This window comes from Panicum virgatum, chromosome 2K (genome assembly GCF_016808335.1).
Source record: "Panicum virgatum strain AP13 chromosome 2K, P.virgatum_v5, whole genome shotgun sequence".
In the NCBI taxonomy this organism is placed as follows: domain Eukaryota; kingdom Viridiplantae; phylum Streptophyta; class Magnoliopsida; order Poales; family Poaceae; genus Panicum; species Panicum virgatum.
In genome coordinates this window covers 34,138,176-34,161,924 of record NC_053137.1, presented here as the reverse complement: position 1 = coordinate 34,161,924, position 23,749 = coordinate 34,138,176, and the positions used below count along the sequence as shown (strand labels likewise).

General features: G+C 43.6%; 2 protein-coding genes across 2 annotated transcripts; one reads left to right on the top strand and one right to left on the bottom strand.

Moving 5' to 3' along the window:
- Positions 1-273: 273 nt before the first annotated feature.
- On the top strand, positions 274-660 carry LOC120695236 (serine/arginine repetitive matrix protein 1-like). Its single transcript, XM_039978530.1, has one exon. The coding sequence runs from the start codon at positions 274-276 to the stop codon at positions 658-660; it is 387 nt and encodes a 128-aa protein (XP_039834464.1).
- Positions 661-694: 34 nt separating this feature from the next.
- On the bottom strand, positions 695-15,255 carry LOC120695235 (ABC transporter G family member 45-like). The gene is made up of 9 exons (XM_039978529.1): positions 15,078-15,255; positions 14,872-14,995; positions 13,008-13,096; positions 12,760-12,844; positions 12,458-12,614; positions 12,198-12,265; positions 12,069-12,122; positions 5,694-5,784; positions 695-1,095 (listed from the first exon to the last, which is right to left on the bottom strand). Exons 1-9 carry the CDS (start codon positions 15,164-15,166, stop codon positions 695-697), a joined length of 1,158 nt encoding a protein of 385 aa, XP_039834463.1. The 5' UTR covers positions 15,167-15,255.
- Positions 15,256-23,749: the final 8,494 nt, after the last annotated feature.

Genomic DNA, 23,749 nt, shown 5'->3' with positions numbered 1-23,749 from the left:
GTGACGTTGTACGATTTGAGGCATTCACTTTTGAATCTTTCCACCAGATCTAGGTACTCCTGCTTTTGATCTTCTTTGAGCTTGTCTTCATCAACAGGGATGTAGTTGCCTTCATTGACTTCAGATTGATCACCAAATTCCACCATATTAAAACTTTCTGTCCCACCGGGCGTGCCAAAAGATGTGTTGACATAAAAATCAACACACTGGAATTCGAGGGCAAGTGTTCGCCAAGCTCCGGAAAGTCAACCAAGCGTGCCCCACCGCTGCCCCATGCCCTTCGCCCTCCTCCCCCGCCGCCGGTCGCCGTCCTCTGCCCCTTGCCCTCCTCCCCCACCGCCGGTCGGCCACCGCGCGTCTCCCAGTCTCCCCACCTCTCGACCCCTGCCATCTGTTCCGCCCCGCCGCTGGCGGGGGATCCGACCACAGGCGTCCCGGCGGCGGATTTGTCCTGCTCCGCCGTCCGGCGCCGTCGTTCGCCGAGGCCCCTGCCCCCTTGCCCCTCCCGCTCCATCCCCGTCGCCGCCGGTCTCCGCACTGGTGGATCCCGGCGTGCAGGTGGTGGATCTGAGCGGCGGCGTGGAGGAGGAGGCACGTGAGCAGCGGATTCAGCAGTCGGCGCTGGCGTCTGGGACAGCGGCGGCGGTGCTGCCCGGGTGAGAAGGCGGGGCATCGTGGAGGGACGGCGGCGGCCTCACCCGGGCGAGGAGGTGGGGCGGGGTGGAGGGACGGCGGCGGCCTCACCCGGGTGAGGAGGCGGGGCATGGCGGAGGTTCGCGAGGAGAGGAGGAGAGGGCGAGCGGGGCGGCGGCGCCCGGGCGACGAGGCGGGGCACGGCGGAGGGTCGCCGGGAGAAGGCGAGCAGGGCGGCGGCACCCCGGAGAGGGTTGGCGATGGCGGTGGTTCCGAGGCGACGCTGCGCACAGCGTGGGGAGAGAGCAGGGAGGACGAAGAGGATAAGGGAGACATATTTTTTCTCTTTTTTTCCACATTTCGAACTGGGCACGGCGGAGCGCGCTACTATCCTAGTAGTTATTAAGATGATAAGAATATCACGCATGATAACAATTTGGACTCCCAGGGTGTCGTGTGAACCTGCAGATAAGTAGTTTAGAGTTAGTTAATGAGGCGTCGTTTGATTTTTTCAGTTTAACTCATAAGTCCCGTCACATGGCATATTTATTTATTTACACACCAATTAGAAGTACCAAATATAAATTTATTGCAAAACAAATTTCATAAGTCATGACTTAATCACGAGACGAATCTATTAAGCCTAATTACTCCATAATTTGATCACTAATTGCTACAGTAACCATCTGCTAATTGTGCATTAGTTATACTTAACAGATTCGTCTAGAGCCCTAATTGTAACTTATGCAATTAGTTTTATATTAAGTTGGCATCTGAATATTCGAATTGACATCCGAATATTCAATACTCCATGTGACAGAAACTTAAAAAAACCAAACGAGGCCTAGTAGAACTGACTTATTTTCGTGGATGTTTTTAGCGTCGCATGTGCATTTTGGTTGAACCTGACCTGGCGTCCCAGCAAAGCATCGGCCAATTGTAACAATTGCTACAATTTCCATAAAGCTGGACAATGTGCCTTTCATTAAAAAACCATTTGGATGTGCCGCCCTGGGATTAATGATGATAACGTCGACTATAATCCACAGCTAGGGCTAATAATCGTCATTGGTTGCATTGTCCAATGACCTGTACGGAGTAGTTGAGGGTCCACATCATCTATGAGATTCATGTGTCGTGGCTACTTTTCTGAACCGGTCTCCGTCGTGCTCTATAGTACTAATGCGATACTGCGTTGCAGTTAGAGGTCTCTTTTGAGCATAGCAACAACAACAACGACCGCATGGACGTGGAAAATATATCATTCCCTGTATGCAAATCATGCACGTGGATTCCTTATCTAATAATAATCACTGCATACCATTTTCAGGACCTGCCCCAACGCATTTTCATGACTGGATTTTTCGGTCGGTTCTACAGAATAGGCATTAATTTCTGACACTACGTGAAAGAACCTAGTAGATAAGTATTAGTAACGGGCATTGCGTACATTACCGATGGTGGGTTACCATTTACCAATGACCCACCATCGGTAACAAGCAAATGCCCGTTACTAATAACATTGGCATTAACATGATGCCCATTGTCAGTAATAGAATGCTAGTAACGGGCATCAATCACGCCCGTTGCCAGCAACAGAATATAAAGCATATAGGTAACAAGCATCGACAACAATTGTTACTAGTAACAACATATAGGTGGCGGGCCTCAATAATATCCGTTACCTATGTGGAATTTAAAATTAAAAAATATAAACCAATCGTCTACAATATGAGTCCGATACATCAACTAATGTCCTCAAGCTCTTTAATTTTAGAGTTTAATCCATTGCATGCCTCAACCGTCTCAGGAGAAGTAGACCATGGACAACCGCCACTACCGGAATTGGGTTGTTTACCACTAGGAGGCAAAGCCCTTCTAGCACACGGCAAAGCATTTGCCGTTTACCGCCCACAGCAAAGCCAGCACGGCAGTCTGGCTGACAGCAAAGAGGACTTTGTCATGTGCCTTTTATCACACACACGGTAAAGAATTTTGTCGTGTGTTTTGTGCGGCACACGAAAAAAAAGCAACCAATGGCGTGGGGCAAATGACGGCGCCAGCAGACAGCCGGCAGACGTCGCGGGGGCGGCTTTGTGTGTGCCAGGTAGAAGGCACACGACAAAGTTTGCAGGAGGCACACGGCAAAGTGCTATCCAAAATGGACAGAAATGGTCACTTTGTCGTGTGCCGTGCAGTAGGCACACATCAAAATGTTGTCCAGAATGGATAGAAATGGTCACTTCACTGTGTTTTGTGCAGGAGGCACACGATGAACTGACCAAACAATCGTTGTTTTTATTGTTTTTTCATGTATAAAGATCCCCACTCAAACAGACATCACAGACATTATACATATATCACAACAAGTATCACATGCATTATACATTTATACATATATCACAACAAGCATCACAAGAACTTTTTTTGAGTTAAACATCACAGGAACTTGATGTAGATAAATCCACAAATTCTAGGACACATAAATCAGCAAGTTCACAAGTACATATCCACAAGTTCACAAATGCAAAGGAAGTAAAGTTTATCACTCAGGTGGGTCAAACGGAGGTGGGCGGATCTGAGATGGGAACAACTGTTGTGCGGGGAACGTCGGTTAGATGCCCGGCGACATTTCTGGCATATTCAATGCTGTCGATTGATTCTGCAGAAAGGAGAATAGATTGCATGTGAGACAAGAATCAAGTTCTCTCTAAGTTATAATGTAAAACATTCAAAATTTCATCAAAGTCTCTAAGTGAGTCTAAATCTCTACATTCTCTACGTCTCTAAGTGAGTCTAGGTCTCTACGTTCTCTAAGTCTCCAATAGTCTTTAAGTCTCTATGCTCTCTAATTCTCTAATACTTGAAATGAAACTACAAGGTTGTCAAGTGGCTCACAGGAGGAGTTGCAGGAGCCGGAGTCGGAATCGGAGTGAACATCATTGGTGGTAGTGGTTGACCTATATGAACAGGAAGACCTTGAATGTAATTGTACATTTGGGCCATCTGCTGCTGAACCTCGGCCTGCTGCCTCGCTGTCTCCTGCTGTCGTATCCTCCTCTCTTCGGGTAACGCCGCATCGTGTGCCACCACTTGCGCAAAGCAAATATACGTAGAAATTGAATGAATGATGAATAAATCAGAAATAACTTGAAGTTCCTGCATTTGGAGCTGTGTCCTAGACAATCGTGGGCATATGGCCGGGCTACTGCTCGTTCTCCTTACTCGGACCTAGGCAAGAGTGGGAATATTGGCCGTGTGTAGAGTGTCGTCACCAATAAAGTACCAGCCATGCTTCTTGCCTCCTCTCACCTCGTGATGATCTCTCCATCAAGAGAGTGGGCACTCGGATCCCACTCTGGCCCATGGACCTGCCTTCTATCCTCTGTGTACACATTGATGCGGGTGTGGATGGAGGAATTGGTGTACGCCGAGAGCGGGTCGTCCAGGTTATAGGTGACCTTGGACGCCATGCCCTTGTGGGCCAAAACACATCCCACGAACTGGGAGAACTTGATGCCTTCATGTGTCTTGGACTGTGAAAACAACAAGTTGATTACAAATTATGTAGAATTTAGTGTTAGAATAAAGAAATGAATCCGCGCACAGAATATAAATTCTGCAAGCGCACAGAATCACCACTGCAGCACTTCACCTTGGAGTATTCCAGGGTATCGTAATTTTTATCAGGGAAGCACTATGGTAAAGAGTATCGTAAATTGAATGATAACAGTACTAGCTTAATCAACCGACTAACTAGACGGGGGTAAGCCAGATATATAGGTGAGATAAATGGCCAATCAATGACCAAGTGACACACGGAGGCTCAACTCCTTAGAGCGGTAGCAGCTGGGAGGACAACGAGCGAGATAAGACACCTGATACACTTCTGAACTATCGAGCTAGCCTATCTAGATCAGACTAAACACCTAACTAATCTTTGGGAAACTAGAGCTTACTTCGGCGGCCTCAGGGAAGGAATCAGTCTGAGATGAGAAGGGAGTCCAACTGTAGTCGTGCTACTGCTATGAAAACACCCGAACGTGGTGGACTACAAGGGACGGACAAGGCTGTCACCACCTGCCGCCTACCACAACGGTTCCATGGGGTGGAACACACTTTCTAGCTAACACCAAATTCAGACACCACGCTCGAGATCAGTGTTAGGATTTCTCTCGAGGTCTTCGAGAGAAATCCCCCTCAACCTAGAGAACTAACTTGAGCTACTCTAGTCCAAGCGAGAAAACCCATAAGTTAAGATCCCGAATACTAGATAGATAATTCAGCCTAAGCTAAAGGGTACAACTTTCGCGCTTGAGCTGAACACTCAGACTCGAGAAGATAAAGGAATGCGGAAAGTAAAGCTGACTCAGAAAAGAAGAGAAGATAACTTATATTAATAAAGTCAAAAGAAAGATACAAGAGCTATACCAGACTTCCGACGACTCCGGAGTCCCGTATTAATAAAGTCAAAAGAAAGATACAAGAGCTATACCAGACTTCCGACGACTCCGGAGTCCCGAGCAAGCTTGACTCGACTCTAACTCCCAAACTACTAACCTACTCTAGAAAGCAAGAGAGATTGAGCTCCAAATGATGTGTGTTCACAAGTGAGGATGAGGGTGCTACTTATAGTCCTCCATAGTCGGTTCTGAGCAGGTGAAGCGTGTGGCGTCAGTTGTAAGCAGGTAAGGTCGGTGTGCTTGTCTTCCACGCGAAGCCGGGATACGAGATGCTGCAGAGTCGGGCTGGCCGGCCTGTCCTGGGCCGGCTAGCCTAGGAGTGTGGCCACATGGCCACCTCCTTCTCCTGAACGTCTCTGATCTCTTTCTGATGTCGGTGTGGGTTGCTTGGCTTCAACGCGTGCATGTGCTAGGCCGGCCGGCCTAGGGGAACACAGAAATAAAATAATTCTTCAATCAGTGCACTTTTGTAGGAGTACATGTGTATGAGAAAATTATCCCTAACCATAATAAACTCATATGAATATTTGATAATAAAGTGGCAGTAAATGGGTAGGTGAAATATTAGTACTTTTTTCCTGAAAGGAATTTACTTACCGATTGTTGTTCGCTTTTTCTGGCCCCTGGAAATTCCTCTATGGAGCGCATCCCCTACTATAGTTTCAGCACAGTCAGACAAGCCAAGAATCTGTATCCAGTCAACTAACCTTTAAGGATCAGGGAAATATTTATGCAATAATGAACAAAGTTACATTGAATTCTTTTTTCATATATGATACCTGTTGATAGCCAAATTTGGCACCTGCTGAGGCCGACCGGTCTGACCGGTCTGGTCTATACAGTCCGAGTAGAATTAGGGTTTTTGTAAAGAGACCTCATGTAATCCTACTCTTGAAGGGGTACGTCTTCCCCGGCCTATAAATATAAAGGCTAAGGCTGATTGAGGTTATTCCCAATCAAATCAATACAAAAAATCGCATTACTTTTATCTCTCAAACCCTAGCCTTTTCCAACCCTAGATTGCTTTCTTCCTTCGTCCCAGCGGCGTTTGAAGACGTTCTGAGTGGCCTGCCGACCTTAGAGCAACCCTACGATCACGAGCTCCGATGGGGTCCCTCCCGAGCTCGCTGTTCTAGGTTTCCAGTGAGCCCCTGCCTGCACTAGTCGGACCGGTCGGTGGTACCGGTCAGACCGGTCCGCCCAGGGTTTCGCGGGTGTTGATCGTTTTGACGATCGTTCACGCGTTCTAGCGCATTCGAGTGTGTTGGCGCGATTCTGTGTCAACACACTTTTTGGCGACTCCGCTGGGGAGAGATTAATCTGGTTTTAAAACCGATCTAATCTACTCCTTGAAGAAGATGGGCTCTTCAGAGATCGACAAGGAAAACATCATCACGGCTACAATGGAGGAGCTCACCGAAGAAGAGCGCAAGGCCTACCTTCTTGTGGAGGAGCACGTCAAGGCACAATTCTTGAAGGGCTTCAAGAAGGATCGTGGTGGCCTCGTCAAGGGAGTGGAAGAGTTCGTACTGCCATCTCTCAAGCTTAGCAAGGATAAGGTTGAAGAGATCTCCAATGTAAGCCTCTCTCCCTCTGATATGTTTCATAGAATGTCATCCATGATGGATCAAAAGATTGTTGCTGCACAAGCCACTATGGGTGATATTCTAATTAAATTGAGTAGTGATGTTGATGCGCTTAAAGGTAAACAACCCATGTCAGATCCTAACTCATCAGATCCGAGTTCGGCTACCCCTGAGTTCACATCTGAACCACTCTATGGTATGCCGCCGAACTCGTTCTCAGGGCAAACCCCCGCCACCGTCGACCGTGCACACAGCACCGGTCGGACCGGTCCCACAGACCGATCAGACCGGTACGACCGGTCAGACCAGTTACCAGACCGGTCAGACCGGTTACTCAGTGCCGTCGCCGACGCCTCTCGAGACAATTTCTGGTTCGGCTGCCCCTAGCCGAACTAATGAGTTGTTGCTGTATACGCCGCCTCGCACTACTACTGTAGTGGGAGGGCCACGAGGATCTGGACCTAACCAAGGATCGATCCCAACTTCTTCACAGACGATGGTGCATGGAAACCCTAATGCACATCATTTTTCTGAGTTTTATACCAGCCAGCACTATCAGGCCGATCTTATTAAGTTCAAAGAAGATCTGGCCAATGCGATTAAGAGTAAGCTTGGGGTGGATCTGGGTACTACACGTTTATATCAAAAACCTTATCCTGCTGAGTTTGATTTTACTCCTTTTCCTGCTGGTTGGCGTATTCCTGAGTTTACAAAATTTAATGGTGATGATTCTCGTACAACTCGGGAACACGTTAGTCAATATGTCTTGCAATTAGGAGAAGCCGGTTTCAATGATGCTTTGCGTGTGCGTTTATTTTCTTTATCTTTGACTGGAACGGCTTTCTCTTGGTTTTCCTCGCTTGCTCCTAATTCTATTCGCAATTGGGCTCAGTTGGAGTATAAGTTTCATGATCACTTTTTTAGTGGGGAAACCGAAGCGAAATTGTTAGACTTAACATCGATTAAGCAAGGACGTGATGAATCTTCTTCGGATTATTTCAAAAGATTTAAAGAAATTAAAAATCGGTGTTTTAGTTTGACGATTTCCGAAAAAGATTTGGCGGATTTGGCGTTTAATGGTTTACGTTCTTATTTGAAAGATAAACTCGAGGGCTTTGAATATCATACTGTGAATTTCTTGCAAGTCAAAGTCATGGGTTTAGAATTTAAGCTTAAAAATGCCAAAGATACTTTCAAGCCTCATCGGTCCAACACGCACATTATTGATCGTGATTCGGATAATTCGGATGATGAGAATAAAGAAGTATATGCTGCTGAATTTGTTTGGCCATCGAAGGCCAAACCCGGTTCAGTTCCGTCTCTCAAACCGATTCAAAAGAATCGGCAATAGGAGCTGAAATTTACTTTTGATGTTTCTAAATGCGATTGGATTTTTGATGAATTACTTAAAAATTGTAACATCCGATTGTCACATGCTATTCCATCTCCCGACGAGCTCAAGCGACATGCATATTGTAAGTGGCATAACTCTACATCTCATGCTACTACTGATTGTAATGTTTTTCGTCGACAGGTACAATCGGCCATTAATGAAGGACGATTGGTACTTTCGGAGATGCAAATTGACAAGGCTCCTTTCCCTGTTCATACGCTGGAATTGAACAATCCAAAGGTGCTCATTCGGCCGGAACAAGCCGAAGGAGCTAAGGGGAAGCATGTTGTCATCGGTGATCCAAGACCGATGAATACAAGTGATAAGATCCTTGCCCGAGAAGTTATTAAAGAGAAGACTGATGATGGCAAGAGTACTCTGAAGATCATTGTCAAGAATCCCAGACTCGGGGGGCAAGGAAGCTCTCCACCAGAAAATCGGTCTGCTGATCAGGCACGACCAATCAGACCGGTGTTTCAGACCGGTCCGACCGGTCAGACCGGTTCATCCAACCGGTCAGACCGCCCTAGTGACCGTCCCCGGACTTTCAAGCCAAAACATCCGAAAGTGGGTACTTGGAAGACCAATGAGGTGAAGGTGCAGGGAAGAGCTGCTAATCAGAAGCCTACCTTCAACCAGTTGTTGAACAAGTACGCAAAGGCCGTTCAAAATGATCGGCCACTAAAAAAGAGACCGCGTTCACCGCCGCGCCAAGATCGTCCAGCATCCCCAAGGAGGGAGTCTAGCAGGCGCAGAGGTGATGTTGTTACATTATATCCTCCTCAGAAGATGTATGCTACCATGCTGTGGATGCCACCGGCTTCCAATGCAACGAAACCGGCATGGGAGCATGGGGGGGTATGGATGCAGTGTTTCCCGATGCCTTATCCTCCACATTATCAAGGGGAAAGCTCCAGGGTGCCAGTACATGACCGATTGGGACCGCGCCAATCTGGTCCTGTGCAGCAGGTTGCACCGGTCAGACCGGTCCATGCCGACCAGTCAGACCGGTCTCATCAGAGGCCGGGTCAAGCTCCTGTTCCGAAGTTTGAATATTGCGTCAAAGAAAAGAGGGAGGAGCAGAAGACTGTGGCTGATTCAGAAAAGTCCAAAGCCGATGTTGTTCAAATCGGTGAAATCAAAGTGCCCATAAAAGATACGGGCAAGAAACCGATGGATATAGATACATCGGTTGATGTTCCTTCACAAAAGCCGGTCATGGCCAATGATCATGAGGCCGGTAGCAGCAGGGGTGCAACAGATAAGTACCATCAGCCTAGATGGTGCCCTTCGGGATTAACTCATACGCAAAAAAGGAAATTGCAGCGCCTCCGCAACAAAGAAAAGAAGGAACAGGAGAAGAAGAAGATGAGGGATGAGGAGTTCAACAGATACAGGCCTATGTTCCCTCAAGGCAAGGTGTGGAAGGCTAAGACAGCTGACCAGCTAGCCAGACTGGTCGGAACGCCGCAACCGACCGGTCAGACCGGTCAGACAGACCGGTCAGACCGCTCTGACCAATCGGTCAAACCGGTCAGACCGCTCTGACCAATCGGTCAGACCGGTCGAGCCCAGTACAGAGGCAACAGCCGAATCGGCGCCGCCCGTTTCGGTTTCTTCTGTTGATGAAGCCCCAGCAGTTCCTCCGACATCAGAAGACGAAGAGTTGGTAGACTACGAAGCGTCTCCAGAGCGCACCAATATGGAGATCAATGTGGTGCACTTATCTTTGGATTACTTCATGGTTCCGGAGGAGGATTTGGCTCATCTTCAGTTTGGGCCCCGTGAAGCTGTGTTCCAGAAGCCAAGCGAGAAAGACAATCATCTGAGGGCTCTTTATATGAGGGGACACATCAATGGGAAGCCGGTGACTCGCATGCTAATAGATGGTGGGGCCATTGTAAATCTTATGCCCTACTCGCTGTACAAGAAGCTCGGTGGCCAGGACGAGGACTTGATCAAGACAAACATGATGGTCAGTGGTGTTGGAGGGAGCGAGCCCCTTAGCACCAAAGGAGTTGCTTCCATGGAGCTCACCATTGGAAGTAAGATGCTTGCTACAGCTTTCTTCGTCACGGAAGTGCAAGGTAACTACAATTTGATTCTTGGGAGGGATTGGATTCATGCAAATCAGTGTGTTCCTTCTACCTTGCATCAGTTTCTTGTTCAGTGGATCGGCGATGAGGTTGAGATTGTCCATGGGGACACTTCATCCTTTGTTGCTTTGGCCAATTCGGATTCTATTAGTGCACACGACAACGTCAAGTGTTTATCAGGCATGGATTTGTCCGATTATGATTTGATCAGTTGCACTAAAGATGGCTTTGTTTCTGCTGTGCTAAAGCTGATGAATAATCGGCTAAATATTTAATGTAAATCAGATGAGTACAACAGAAATTCCAGAGGCGACCGGTCAGACCGCCAGTGCCGACCGGTCAGACCGGTCCTGTTCTGTTCGGCGCACAGGGCCGACCGGTCAAACCGTACACCCCGACCGGTCAGACCGGTCTAACGCAGAATGGCTACAGCAGAGGCTAGATCAATATCGGGCGCGTACGAACGATATGTCTGAAGCCATTGAAGATTCTGGTGATCTAGATAAGCTGGGACAAGGGTTTACATCGGCCGATCCTTTAGAAAAGGTAGACATTGGTGATGGAACTATTCCTAGGCCGACCTTTGTAAACAAAAATTTATCGGCTGAATATAAAGCCGATTTGGTTAATTTATTAAAGGAATACATCGATTGCTTTGCTTGGGAGTATCATGAGATGCCTGGTTTGAGTCGTGATCTTGTTGAGCATCGTTTACCTATTAAAGCCGATTTTAGACCATATAAACAACCGGTTAGGCGTTTCAATCCCATTATTTATGACCAAATTAAAACTGAAATTAATCGTTTACTTGATGCTGGATTTATTCGGTCTTGTCGTTATGCTGATTGGATCTCTAATATTGTGCCTGTTGAGAAAAAGGATTCGGGGAAAATTAGAGTGTGCATTGATTTTAGAGATTTTAATAAAGCTACTCCCAAGGATGAATATCCTATGCCTATAGCTGATATGTTGATTAATGAGGCTTCCGGACATCGTGTCATTAGTTTTCTTGATGGTAACGCCGGTTACAATCAAATATTCATGGCCGAAGAAGATATATCTAAAACGGCCTTTAGATGTCCGGGATTTGTCGGCTTATTTGAGTGGGTGGTTATGACTTTTGGTTTGAAAAATGCGGGTGCTACTTATCAAAGAGCTATGAATTTAATCTTTCATGATTTGATTGGTGTCATCTTGGAAGTGTACATTGATGATATTGTCATTAAATCGGCCGGTTTAGATCATCATTTAGCCGATTTAAGAATTGCTCTTGAAAGGATGCGCCGGTATGGTTTAAAGATGAATCCACTCAAATGTGCTTTTGGTGTATCGGCTGGAAAGTTTCTTGGTTTCATTATTCATGAGAAGGGAATAGAGATTGATCCTAAGAGAGTTGAAGCCATGAAGAAGGTTGAAGCCCCTACATGCAAGAAGGATTTATAGAAGTTCTTGGGAAGGTAAATTTCTTGAGAAGATTTATATCTAACTTGTCTGGGAAGATCGATGCTTTTACTCCTATTCTTCAGTTAAAAGATGAAACCGAATTTACTTGGGGGCAAAACAGCAAGAAGTATTTGAGAAGATCAAGATTTATTTGTCTTCACCACCCATACTCGAAGCACCTAGGAGAGGAGTACCTTTCAGACTTTATGTGGCTGCTGAAGACAAGGTTATTGGGGCTGTTTTGATTCAAGAGACCGAAGGGAAGGAATATATTATTATATATTTAAGCCGACGACTTATTGATGCGGAGACGACTTATAGGCACCTGTTAGACCGGTCGGCGGTACCGGTCAGACCGGTCCGCCCAGGGTTTCGCGGGTGTTGATTGTTTTGACGATCGTTCGCGCGTTCTAACGCATTCGAGTGTGTTGGCGCGATTCTGTGTCAACAATACCTTGATAATATAATTAGTTTTTAGGTTGCTTCCCTTGCTTCCGAGCTTGGTTGCCTACAAGAAAGGCATCTTAGATATCGTTAAACCTAAACAAGATTAACTTTATAGAATAATATGACTAAGTTGCACCTTAGAAAAAAGTTCCTTGTACACTTTATTAGTATCTGTATTTCTTTCTATTGCATCTCCCAGTATCTCTACGCAGCAAAAAGTAAGTTTGCGTTAGTATACATGGATTCATCCAATTGTTTGAGGATGAATATTGAGGTTTGGGCCTTTGTGTCCCATTTATCCTTTAAACTTCAGAAGGCAGTCATGCCATCTACCTTAGAAAATAGGAAGTACGCTTTTTATTATACCAAAAAAATACAAGAAGAATAATATCATACCAAACTCATTGTTTGATCCAAGCAGGTTGGAAGAGAAATTAATTATCTCTCTCACTGTCATCTCAGCGTGATGGAGATCATGTTGACTGACATAAGAACAAAGGTAGTGTGGTGTAGAAGGTCTTGATTTCCCATTGTAGAATACCTTTCCCTGCAACTGTAAGCAAGAAATAACATGATACCAATGATATGCACACATGGTTTTCATTATCAATGTTATATATATGTGTGTCACCATCTGTTACTTGTTCTGCTATTTACACTGATTTTCAGGAATGAAGTTGCTGCAAAATTCGATTTACCTTCAAAGAAGAATCTAATTTTCCTGCCAGTGCCCTTAAGAAGGTCGTCTTTCCAGATCCAGGTGCTCCAAGAACAAGTGTCATTCTGGTCAGAACAGGAGAAAGAACTCGCTGCTATCAATTTCGACATAACCCACATCAATGCTTGCCTGTGCAGAAATATTTCTTGCTATGTGCCATTTTAATGTTTAAACACAGTGTATATTATATTTGAAAAGAAATTTTGATAGTGGATCATGTAATTATACCTGGATGGTCTTATTGTTCCACTCACTTCATTTATTATCTTGAATGTTCCTTTTTGCGTTGCACACGTGTTCATAGAATCTACTATAGCCTGCACAAGAAAATAGCTTTTAGTTTTGCACATACACATATGTTTCTAAATGCCCCGGTGATTAATTAGTTATTTGAACTTCTAAAGTAATTAAACATGCGAATGCATTTCTATTTAACTGTCATGCATACATAAAGCTTTGTTTTGAGTGATATCTCTTGTCTTCATTGTTAATTTCGGATATTTGTGTTTTTTTCCTATAATTTAAAGTCCAGATTACTCCCGTAAAGTTTAGTTGAAATCCGGATGACCCTCTAAACTATTTCTTGTGTCATTTTACCTTCTTAATTATTTCTTGGTTCAATTTATCCTTAACTAAATGACATAGTTTAGGGGCAAAATTGAACCAAGAGATAGATAATGGGGTTATCCGGACTTTGGCCTTACTTAAAGGGAGTAATTTGGACTTTTTTTTAACTTTGCGATTTTAACTTTACTATTCACAAGTCAATGCTATTTTATCCCTTTTCGATGGTCAAAATATGGGCAAATGTGCAGACTAAGAGAAAAATTGCGTTGACTTGTGAAAAGTAAGATGAAAAATCACAAAGTTAAACAATAAGGAAAAAAACCACAATTGCACTCCAAACTAGAGGCAAAGATAAAAAAAACTATTTTTTCAATTTATTTTATCTGCCATTTTTTTCACTAATCCTAAGAGGTATCCAAATTTAGGACAGCAACCATCACAAATTGCTGCAACTTTTAACCTTCCATAAGTTAACCGTCTCAAACTGATGCAACCATTCAAAATTCTAACAGCTCCGGACATGAAAATTTTCCTCGTACATACGGAGAGTTGCATGCACCAACCAGTCGGAGTCTCAAACTGATGCAAGCATTCAAAATTCTAATAGCTCCGGGTATGAAAATTTTCCTCATACATATGGACCAAATATATTGAGTTGCATGCACCAACCAGTTCAACAAAAAGCTTAAGCTCATAGGGAGTGGTAGACAATTCACTTATATTTCAACACACCCCTCACGTGGAGGCTCCCTCAGGCCTCAGACGAGGAATAGGAATGAGCAGCAATTATATTTTATTTAATTGCGCTAACTAGGATTTGAACTTGAGACCTTTAGCTTTGATACCATATTGATGAGATGGACAATTCACTTATATTCCAACAAAATAAAATAGGGAATTGGACACTCTTGTCTGACATAAAGATTTTTCTTTTGTCCAGGTGAATGGTGCTTTCCACATCCGTCCACTTCCTCTGCTCTTCCTCCAAACCTTCTTCTCTGCCCTTTGGTCGATCCAGCTTGCTCCTGCTTCCCCAACAAGTCTGCTCTTACCGTTGACGGTCCGTTTCCATCGCCTTTCCATCCATATTTGCTGTTTTTTTTCTATAACCATATGCGCTCGTTTTGGTTCCCAGTTATCCCGCTACTTGTTCACATCACGGTGGTAAAAATATGAACATATAAAAATAGCCGAAGGTTTTTCCGCTCATCCTGCAGAATTTTCGGTTTTCCAATCAAATTTTGTTGCAGATGTTGTTCTGGATTCTTGTAACCGCAGTGAAAGGATGCTGCGATGCCTTAGGCCATAGATATATTTTATCCTCATTTTATTTGCTGATTTCTACAAAATCTTTTGTTACTATGTCGAGTTTCTTTATCTCATAAAATTCGGCCAAGTCTGAATCTGGACGGTTTTTTGGGAGAAATTTTGCCGGATGATGTACACCTGCAAATGGTCTTTTTCTGAAAAATGGAGGCGTCGTTGGCAAGTGCGTGCATACTCTACGACAGAGTGCCTCACGTACCTTGACGGCGTTGAAGACGGCGTTCGGCAGCGTTGGCAGCGCCCTCCGACCGACGCGCTCCTCGGCCTCGACGCTCACGCCGTCGAACACGACCTCCACCTTCTCCGGAGGCTCTCGCCCCACCCTGCATGCCCATGGCCGTGGGAGAGCTCCGTAACTAGCTCATATCTAGCTCTGTTCAGAAAGATGCACGGCCACCACAGTACCATTGCCTGACGTCCCTAAGGACGCGAAGGAACTCTTCGTTCTCCGCGTGCGTCAATGGAGGAGCCTCCTCGTGGACGATGGCAGCCATGGCCAGCAACCTCGCTCGCTCGACAGCTGCAGAGGCGCACAAGAATACAAAGCTAGCTTGGTATTGTCTGCTGTCAATACACGAATATATATGAGGCTCATTGATCTGGGGCTACGCATTGTTGGCTGCCATATTTATACAAGGGAGCAGGCCGGGAAGCCCTCTCTGGATCGAGGGTAGTTTGGTAATTCAACAAGACAGGCCGCCATCACGTCTGTATTGTCACAATGTCACGTTGATCATCATGAAAGTGGACATTGATCCTACATTGTATATATAGAGAGCTCCAAATTCTTGTGATCAAGGGTTGTTTTTTGAAATTAGTTTTCCTAAGGGTTCGTTTGTAAGAAACTGTTTTAGAAAAGTACCAAATTGCAAAAAATGTATAGTATTCGGTCCTAAAAGGAACCAGTGTCATTTATTATGTACAGTATGAGCACAAGCTATAGGGTTACCTTCATAATTGTTGTAAAGAAACAACGGTTTTTCTATTCATCTCTCAAGTGTTTTCTTGTTTCTTTTTCACTCAGATTTATGTGGCTGTGATTTAGTCAAGATCTGTGCATTAGGTTGTGTGAGATACTATGTTTTGCATTGCAGATTGTGACCTCTGGTTGGTTTTCAGCAGGAGCGCTGCACCTCGGTCGTTTAAGACATGAGTAGTTAGCACATCTGTGCCTGTGTCTATGTGTTTGTTCCGCCTGTTTTACGTTTGCTTGTAACCTAAACTGTCTTTGCGGATGTCCATCCTTTTCTTCTTCTTAATACAAAGATGCATAGGCACCCTAAGGGATGTGTATTTTCTTTAAAAAAATACAAAGATGCGTAGCTCTCCTGCGTATTTTAGAGAAAAAATATTCCTTCCGGTGGGGATCGTTCCTAGTCATTTTGGGTTCCCTACAGTTTTTGGATATGTTAGAGCTTATTGTTTATTACATCATATAAGAGTCACAAACTCAGATTGATGTTTGATTCCATTTTGCCCCTTAATCTTATAGACCTTTTCTTGTCTTTTTTTTCATGCATTGGCAAGAGCTCTTACTCCCTTCATCCTAAAAAGATTGTTCTTATAGAAATTTTAGACACATTACTCATCTTAAGAAATGATCTTGCTGCTTCTGTATATTTGGTTTTCTAGATTCTCAATAAATGCATATGCATTGGAGCTAGAAAAGTAGAATTTACTAAGCATTTGATTCGTTTTTATACAATTTTTTCTTGGTGCTTGGCATTACATTAATTGGATGGATTACTCTTTGTGGGATAAAGATTTAAAGGCTAAAACAACAATCATTTTAGGGCTGAAAGGAGTATACTGTAATTGTTAGCAATGCAAAACAATCTAAACCTCATCAATCCATATAATGCTGATATTTTTTTAAACCTTTTTCTTCTTCAGCGACATGTGGTTTCTTTGACGGCCATGGCTGGTTTTTGGGCACAGCTCGTCGGCAAGATGTTGAGGGAGCACCTCCCCTTCATGAATCTCAGCACTAGAACGTGCTCTTCCTAAGTGCGCTCCAGCGATCACGAGCCAGCGTTCAGCAGCATGTTGTTGTCGTTGGCAGCGATGGCCGCTCCTCGTCACTGTCGTCATTGGCGCAGCTACTGATGGATCGGAGTGGCGGGACGCCCTTGCCACCTAGTTTGAGTCATACTCCATAGACATGGAGTTCAAGCTCCATGCTTACTTGGACTGCAACCAGGGGCAAAGCCAGTTGGGAACGACATCGGGGTCGGCAACAATAGAACCATATATGGTGTCAAATTTATAAATGACTAAAAAATATGCCCATGCGTCGCCATGGTCAGAATATCTGTACAGGTCGCGGTAGGTTTTTTTTTCTTTGATGGGTTTTTCGATGCAAATTTTGTTGTATTTTTAGGTTCTTATTATATTCGAATCCGTTTTGGTTATAATTAGTGTTGTTGTTTGGTTCTTATTGTATACACTTGGGACTCACCCGTCGATGATATACGTTGGATCAAACCAAAATTTTTGGTGGAAACGTTAGATGATACTTAGCTAAGAAATTGCAGGATTTTATCAGGGTCAGTTCACCCTGATAAAAGTCTCTAGATCCACTCCAACTTCAGTGGCACCACCGCTATCTGCATAAGGATCCAATCACTCGGAGATTTCTTTGGTTGAGACCAAGTCTGGGTCACGTGAATAGAAACGTTCCATAACATCTAACCAGATGGGATCTCAAAATTTGAGTGATTTCTTTATTGGTTATCACTCATTTTTATTCTTTTTTCCTTGTTTCTTGATCTGTCACTTAGTTTTCATTTTACTTATTCATTTGATGTGCTATTATCTCATTGATCTAAAAAGTGATTGACAACAGAGAATAAACCTGAATGATGTGTAGACACTCCCCAAAACAATGCACATACACTTGGCAGGTGAATCATATACTAAATGCATATATTTAGAGGAGGCATGCTTTGATTTTTTTTATATTTTGGCGACTAACATATTTGCAACCTCATCCTTTGCAATCTGTCTATGGTATATTCCTTTCGATGGCATTGTACGAAGAGAATGTTGTTAGCTCTAACAACTCTACGATGTATTGATGTTGAGATTTCGAAATTGATAAAGTCACCATAGACGCCTCATCGATAGATCTCAAGATTGTCGAATGTTGGGTTCGACTCCCCATGGGAGCAAATATTCTGGGATTTAACGGCGTTGTGCATTCAATGGTAGCGCGACGTTCTCGTCGACAGCGATGCGCCTGTGGTGACTTCGTCAATCTCGAGGATTTGCCGGCTCAGTCTTCGAAGATGCTCATAGGGGTAGGATTTGCGTACGTGTGTTCATAGGGGTGAGTGTGCGTGCGTTGTGAGTGTCTGAGTTGTACTGTGTAATCTAAAAAAAATCCTGAAAAAAGATTTCTATTAACTCAGAATCTGGATGAATTGGTTCCACCATAACAAACCATACCAACAGAATCCCTAAGGCACCTTTTTTCATTCACGTACGCATGTCATTCCTGAAAGGAGATAATAAAGGCCTTTTTCAGCTATAAAATAAAATCTGGGATCTTCAGTGACGGGTTGCTATATATGGATGAAAAAGGCGATCTCATTGAATGCTAATAAAATCAGAATGTTGGCCTAGTAATGGCTATTTAGTGACCACTGACGAGATTCTTTAGAGATTGAGTGGTTAATCTGTCGCTGCTTATGCTTATTATACGATTCCCCTCCAAAGTCTTTATTTTTGCATTGTCCCTTCTCTATCCGCGACTGATGCGAACTGCTGAGACATGGATTCAGAGACAATGTAATCTATAGATTGTTCGTATAACTATGTGGATATATATTATTTCCTTAATCGGTGGCTAGAATAGGCCAACGTCACACTATTCCAAAATAAAACAAAGAAAACATCCTATTCATTCAGTGACACATAATTGAGCAGTGTCACCTATGTGATATTGTTGACCCTTCGTAACCAGACACGTCGTCTATATGTTTGCTTCCCGAATGAAATACGTCGTCACTGATTTGCGTATATCGTAGACACGGTTTATAAAAACGTGTCACCAATGTCCACACCACCCATAGGTGTCGCGTTCTGTTCATCAGCATCACGGTTGTATAACAATATAGATGATGCGTTTGAATTAAAATTCATCACCTATGTTAAGCATAATATTGGTGACACTTACTGTCCATCTGCATCACCTATATCAGTACCCTTTGGTGACGCGGATCCGGTAAATGCGTCCCTGATGATTTTTGGACCCAAACATTTTATAAAATATGATGGAGAGTCCGGTCACATCCTCTCTCTCTCTCCCTCTCTCCCGCCGCCGCCTTTCTCGCCCTTCGCACCACCAGCTGGGCAGCTCATTCGATCCCTGCTCTCACATTTCTCAGATCTCCCCCATTCCTCCCCTCCTGCTCCCTGTTGGCTCAAATTCAGGACCAACACCCGAGAGCACTACCACGTGCAGCGAGCAGAGGCACGCGTTGCTGCGCCACCGCTCAAGTCCGGTCAGACTAGTCAGGAAGTCTAGTCAGACCGGTCTTCGTCGAGAGGCTGTCAAAGATCCAACGAACACACCCAGGAAGGATCCTATATGGGCAAGTGCATGTAGGATTGTTCTAGAGTTGCCAGGCCACCTACAATGCCTTCAAGCATCCTTGAGATGAAGGAAGAACAATAGATACGGAGTTGGAAGAGCTAGGATTTGAAAAAGACAAAAAGTGATGAAAACAAATAGATTGATAAGTTTTTTGATCGATTAGATGCCCTCAATCGGCTGTACTCTTTATATTTATAGGGATAGAAGATTTTGCCCCATTAGAGAGCAAACCCTAATTAATTTCATATCAAAATACAAGTCTTAACTCGGACTGGGTTGTCTGGACCGGTCTGACCGCCCTAGCCAACCGGTCTGACTTGTCCACCGGTCCAGGTCTAGGTCAAGTCTTCCCGAAGTCACAACTCTCTCATCCGATATCCAAATTGGACGTTCCATATATGCATTTTGATCATCTCGATAAGAGCTATACAATAGTGAAATAATATATATATTTTGATTATGTCACACAAAACAAACCGGTCCAGTCAGACCAGTGTGCATAGCCGTGCTAATTTTGGTCGTCAACATATGACCCCTATTTTTTGGCAAAGATTGCATGCCAAAAAAATAAACCTTCGGACCAAAATTTACTAAGGACGATGATGATCAATTTATCGGCCATATATTTGTTTTAAGGCCGATAGATATTATCAGCCATACAACTTGATTTTGCTCATGTTGATGATAAAATTGCCTTGTTTTTTTGGCCTCCACTCTTTCCTGACTGGTGCAGACCTTGCTGGTTTTGTATCAGATTGATTCCCCAATGATTCTCGCTTGTGCAATCGTTGCAACTTTCTTTTTTGAGTATGAGATAAGCCTGAGGGACCCCAACTCGACTGTAAATATTTTGAATTTTGCTTCGCTCTTCTCACCCGCTTTACTGTCAACAAGCTCGGTTTTGACCAGATTATTATTAGCAATAACCGGCCTTTGTGAGGAATCACAATTTGGATATGTAGAAGGATATTGAATGATATATAATTGCATATGCATTCTACCATAATCCAACGGTCAATAATAGCAAGGATATGACCAAAATCTTAGAGTAACTGATCCAAACAATGAGTATTGTGGCACTATTACCTTGATGTAGGTAAGAATCAGGTTGCTCTCGAGGTTTTGGTGACGACTTTGTGCTTTTAACTGTATTCGGCTGATTCTTCTACTTATGAATAGCCCTTTTCTTCTCATATTTGGCCATGTGTTCTTCGAAACTCGGCTTTACTGTATTCTTACATTGGGATTTGTTCTTAGAATTCCTAGGGTGACTGGTTAGGCCGGTCCTACAACCAGTCAGACTGGTTCGTGTAGAACCGGCACCTTTGTTTCTGTCTTGCCCCCCGAGTATCGAAGTCTTTAATGAAGATTGAGGGGTCTTTCCTGGTGATACTTTTGTAAATTTCTCTAAATTTGTAGGCCATTCTTCACCAATTATCGCATTTTTCCTTTGGCTTTATCTGCTTGGTCCAGCTGAATCAACACTTTTGGATTCATCAACTCAAGTGTATGCATGGAAAATGATCTTTATCAACTTGCATTGTAGGAACAACCCAATCGTCCTTCATTTATGAATGATTGTATTTGTCTACACGAAGAATATTGCAATCCTTAGTAGCATGAGAGAAGGTATTAAAAAATTTACAATAAGCATGCCATTTCAACTCATCCATTGATGGAATTGTGTGAGAAAATTTAATCTTCCCAGGCCTTGCTAACTAATCAAAGATCATATCACACTTAGACATATCAAAAGTAAATTTAATTTCATCATGCCAATTTTTGGGAATCGGCTTTAGAGAAACACTAGTGCTTGGCTTATCGTTAGATGACCATACGAATCTAGCAGCATAAACATCATTACTCTTATCGTCTGAAGAATCACCATGTAGAACATGCATACCAAGATGATCAGTTTTAGGTTTAGAATCTTTACTTCAGCTTTCTTGAGCCAAAGCCCTTTGCAGCACTTGGTTAATGGTTAAGAACTCATACCCTTCTAGTTTTTTTTAATCAAAGAGCTAATTCAGCAACATCCTTTTCAAAAATAATCAAGCTATAACATTGGTTTTTTGTATCTCTAAACCTTTTAATGTATTCGGCAATAGGCTCATCAAGCTTTTGCTTAAGCGATGCTAAATGACATAGCCTCAATTCATTATCACCATTATAAAAATGCTCATGAAATTTACACTATAATTGAGATCATGTATGTATACAATTAGGAGATAATGCTGAAAACCATGAGAAAGCAGTACCAGACAATGACAAAGGGAATATTCTAATTTTTGGATGATCAAGACTACCATGAATACCCATTTGGGCATTAAAATGGCTAACATGCTCCCATGTAGTTCTACTATGGTATTGGCACTTTAAAATTGTGAGGATATGGTATAGCATCAAAACTCTCAGAATAAGGTTTTTGACACACAAGAGTTTTGTCTTTAAGTTCTACGCCGAAAGTTTCTTTAAACATAATAGCCAAATCTCTCTTATGTTTTTCAAGAATTTGGTTATAATAAGGATCATTTGGCTTTTGTGCAACAAAGTTAGAATTATTCGGCATATCATGTGGTGCATGGTTTGGCTGTATATACTATGATTGCTGCAAATAACCATTGTTTGGCACTGCACCGTATGAAAAACCTGAACTTTGGGGGCACATGGGATATGCATTATATGTCATAGCAATAACTAATGGAGGAACACAATAACCAGCAAATCCATTTGTTCATTTAAGATCAGCCTGAACAAGAGGTATACTAGCAATTGGTTCAGGAGACGATTGATATGCAACTAAAAGCACCAGAAGCAGTCAGACCGGTTAAAGCAGTCCCTCATAACCGGCCCAACTGTTCTATTCGCATTGTATTGTTCTGGAGTTTTTTGACCTTCGCTTCATCGGCACGTTATATTGAGCTGTAGGTGTTGACGATGGCTCGGGAGGCATAGCATTATGTTGTGAAGTACTAGCAACATTAGACTTAGGAGCATTACTATTATCGGCCAATGGTTGCTTTCCTAATGATCTATCAATCATGCTCTAAATAGTAGCAAGCATTTTTTTTTGAACACTAACTAATAAATGACTAACTTGCTCCAAAGTAACAGATGATGCTACAGTACTCACATTGGTGTTTTCCTTGGCTTGCTCATCATCTGCTGAAAGAATGACCACCTCCTTGGAACGCCTTCAAACACCCTCGAGATGAAGGAAGAATCATAGATATGAGGGTTGGAATAGCTAGGGTTTGGAAGAGACAAAAAGCAGTAAAAAGTAATAGATCGATAAGTTTTTGATCAATTGGATGCTATCAATCGGCCATGGCTCTTTATATTTATAGGGAGGAGAGGTCTTGCCTCATTAGGAGTTGAAATCCTAATTAATTTCGTGTCAAAATACAACTTCTAACTCAAATTGGATTGTCTGAACCGGTTTGACCGCCCTAGCCAACCGGTCTGACCGGTCCGGGTCTGGGTCAAGTCTTCCCAAAGTTATAACTCACTCATCCAAAGTCCAAGTCGGATGTTCTATATATATGCATTTTATCGTCTCGACGAGAGATACGCAATGGTGAAGTCAAATTTGCATTTTTGACAATGTCATCTAAACTGGTTTGACCAGTCTGACCGGTTTGTACGTACCAGTCTGCACAACCGTGCCAATTTTGATCGTCAACACCCCATCCCCAAACCCTATCTCTCAGCCTCGCTAGATCTGTCGTGATCCGGGACCCCGTGACATGAGGGAGGAGGAGCGGTCGACAAGGCCCCAGCGCCGTCGGCCCTCACATCGAGGGGAGGGGACCTCTCTGCCGGGCCACCATCGTCGGGGAGGCTCCGCCGGCCGGGCGGCCGGCCCAGGGCCTCGCACCAGTCTTGCTCAGACACCATCTCCTGCCCAGTCATCTTCTCTGCGACCGTCATCCTCCGTCTGCTGCTCTCCCACCTGCACCGCTGTTGACGCAAAAATCAACACACTAGAATCCGAGGGCAAGTGTTCGCCAAGCTCCGGAAAGTCAACAAAGCGTGCCAGTCAATTTGACCTATAATTGACAAGGGATAAAACAAAGTCAAATTCGAGAGCTTATCGGCTGGGATTTCTAATATCTCTCACACAAATGTATCGGCAAAGCTTTGCCGATGCAGAAAACAACAAAGGATTAAATGCGGGTGCGTAGTAAACGAGCGTGTCGGCAGGATCAGCCGATGCAGAAAACGACAAAATCAGCTTAGGATAGCCAATTGCGCGTGTATAGCAAGATCTAAGCTACGAATGTGTAACTCAGATGATGCAAGCTTGAAACAGATCTAAACTAGCTTTTAAGATAACAGAGTGTTATTGCAAAACCTAAAGCCGATCTAATATGCTTCTAAGTAGATAGATATGATAATGGCAAAAAACATAGGAAAAATCTATAAATCTAGCCGATATCGATAAATTGTGAATAAATCTAGACGAGAAAACAGCGATGCG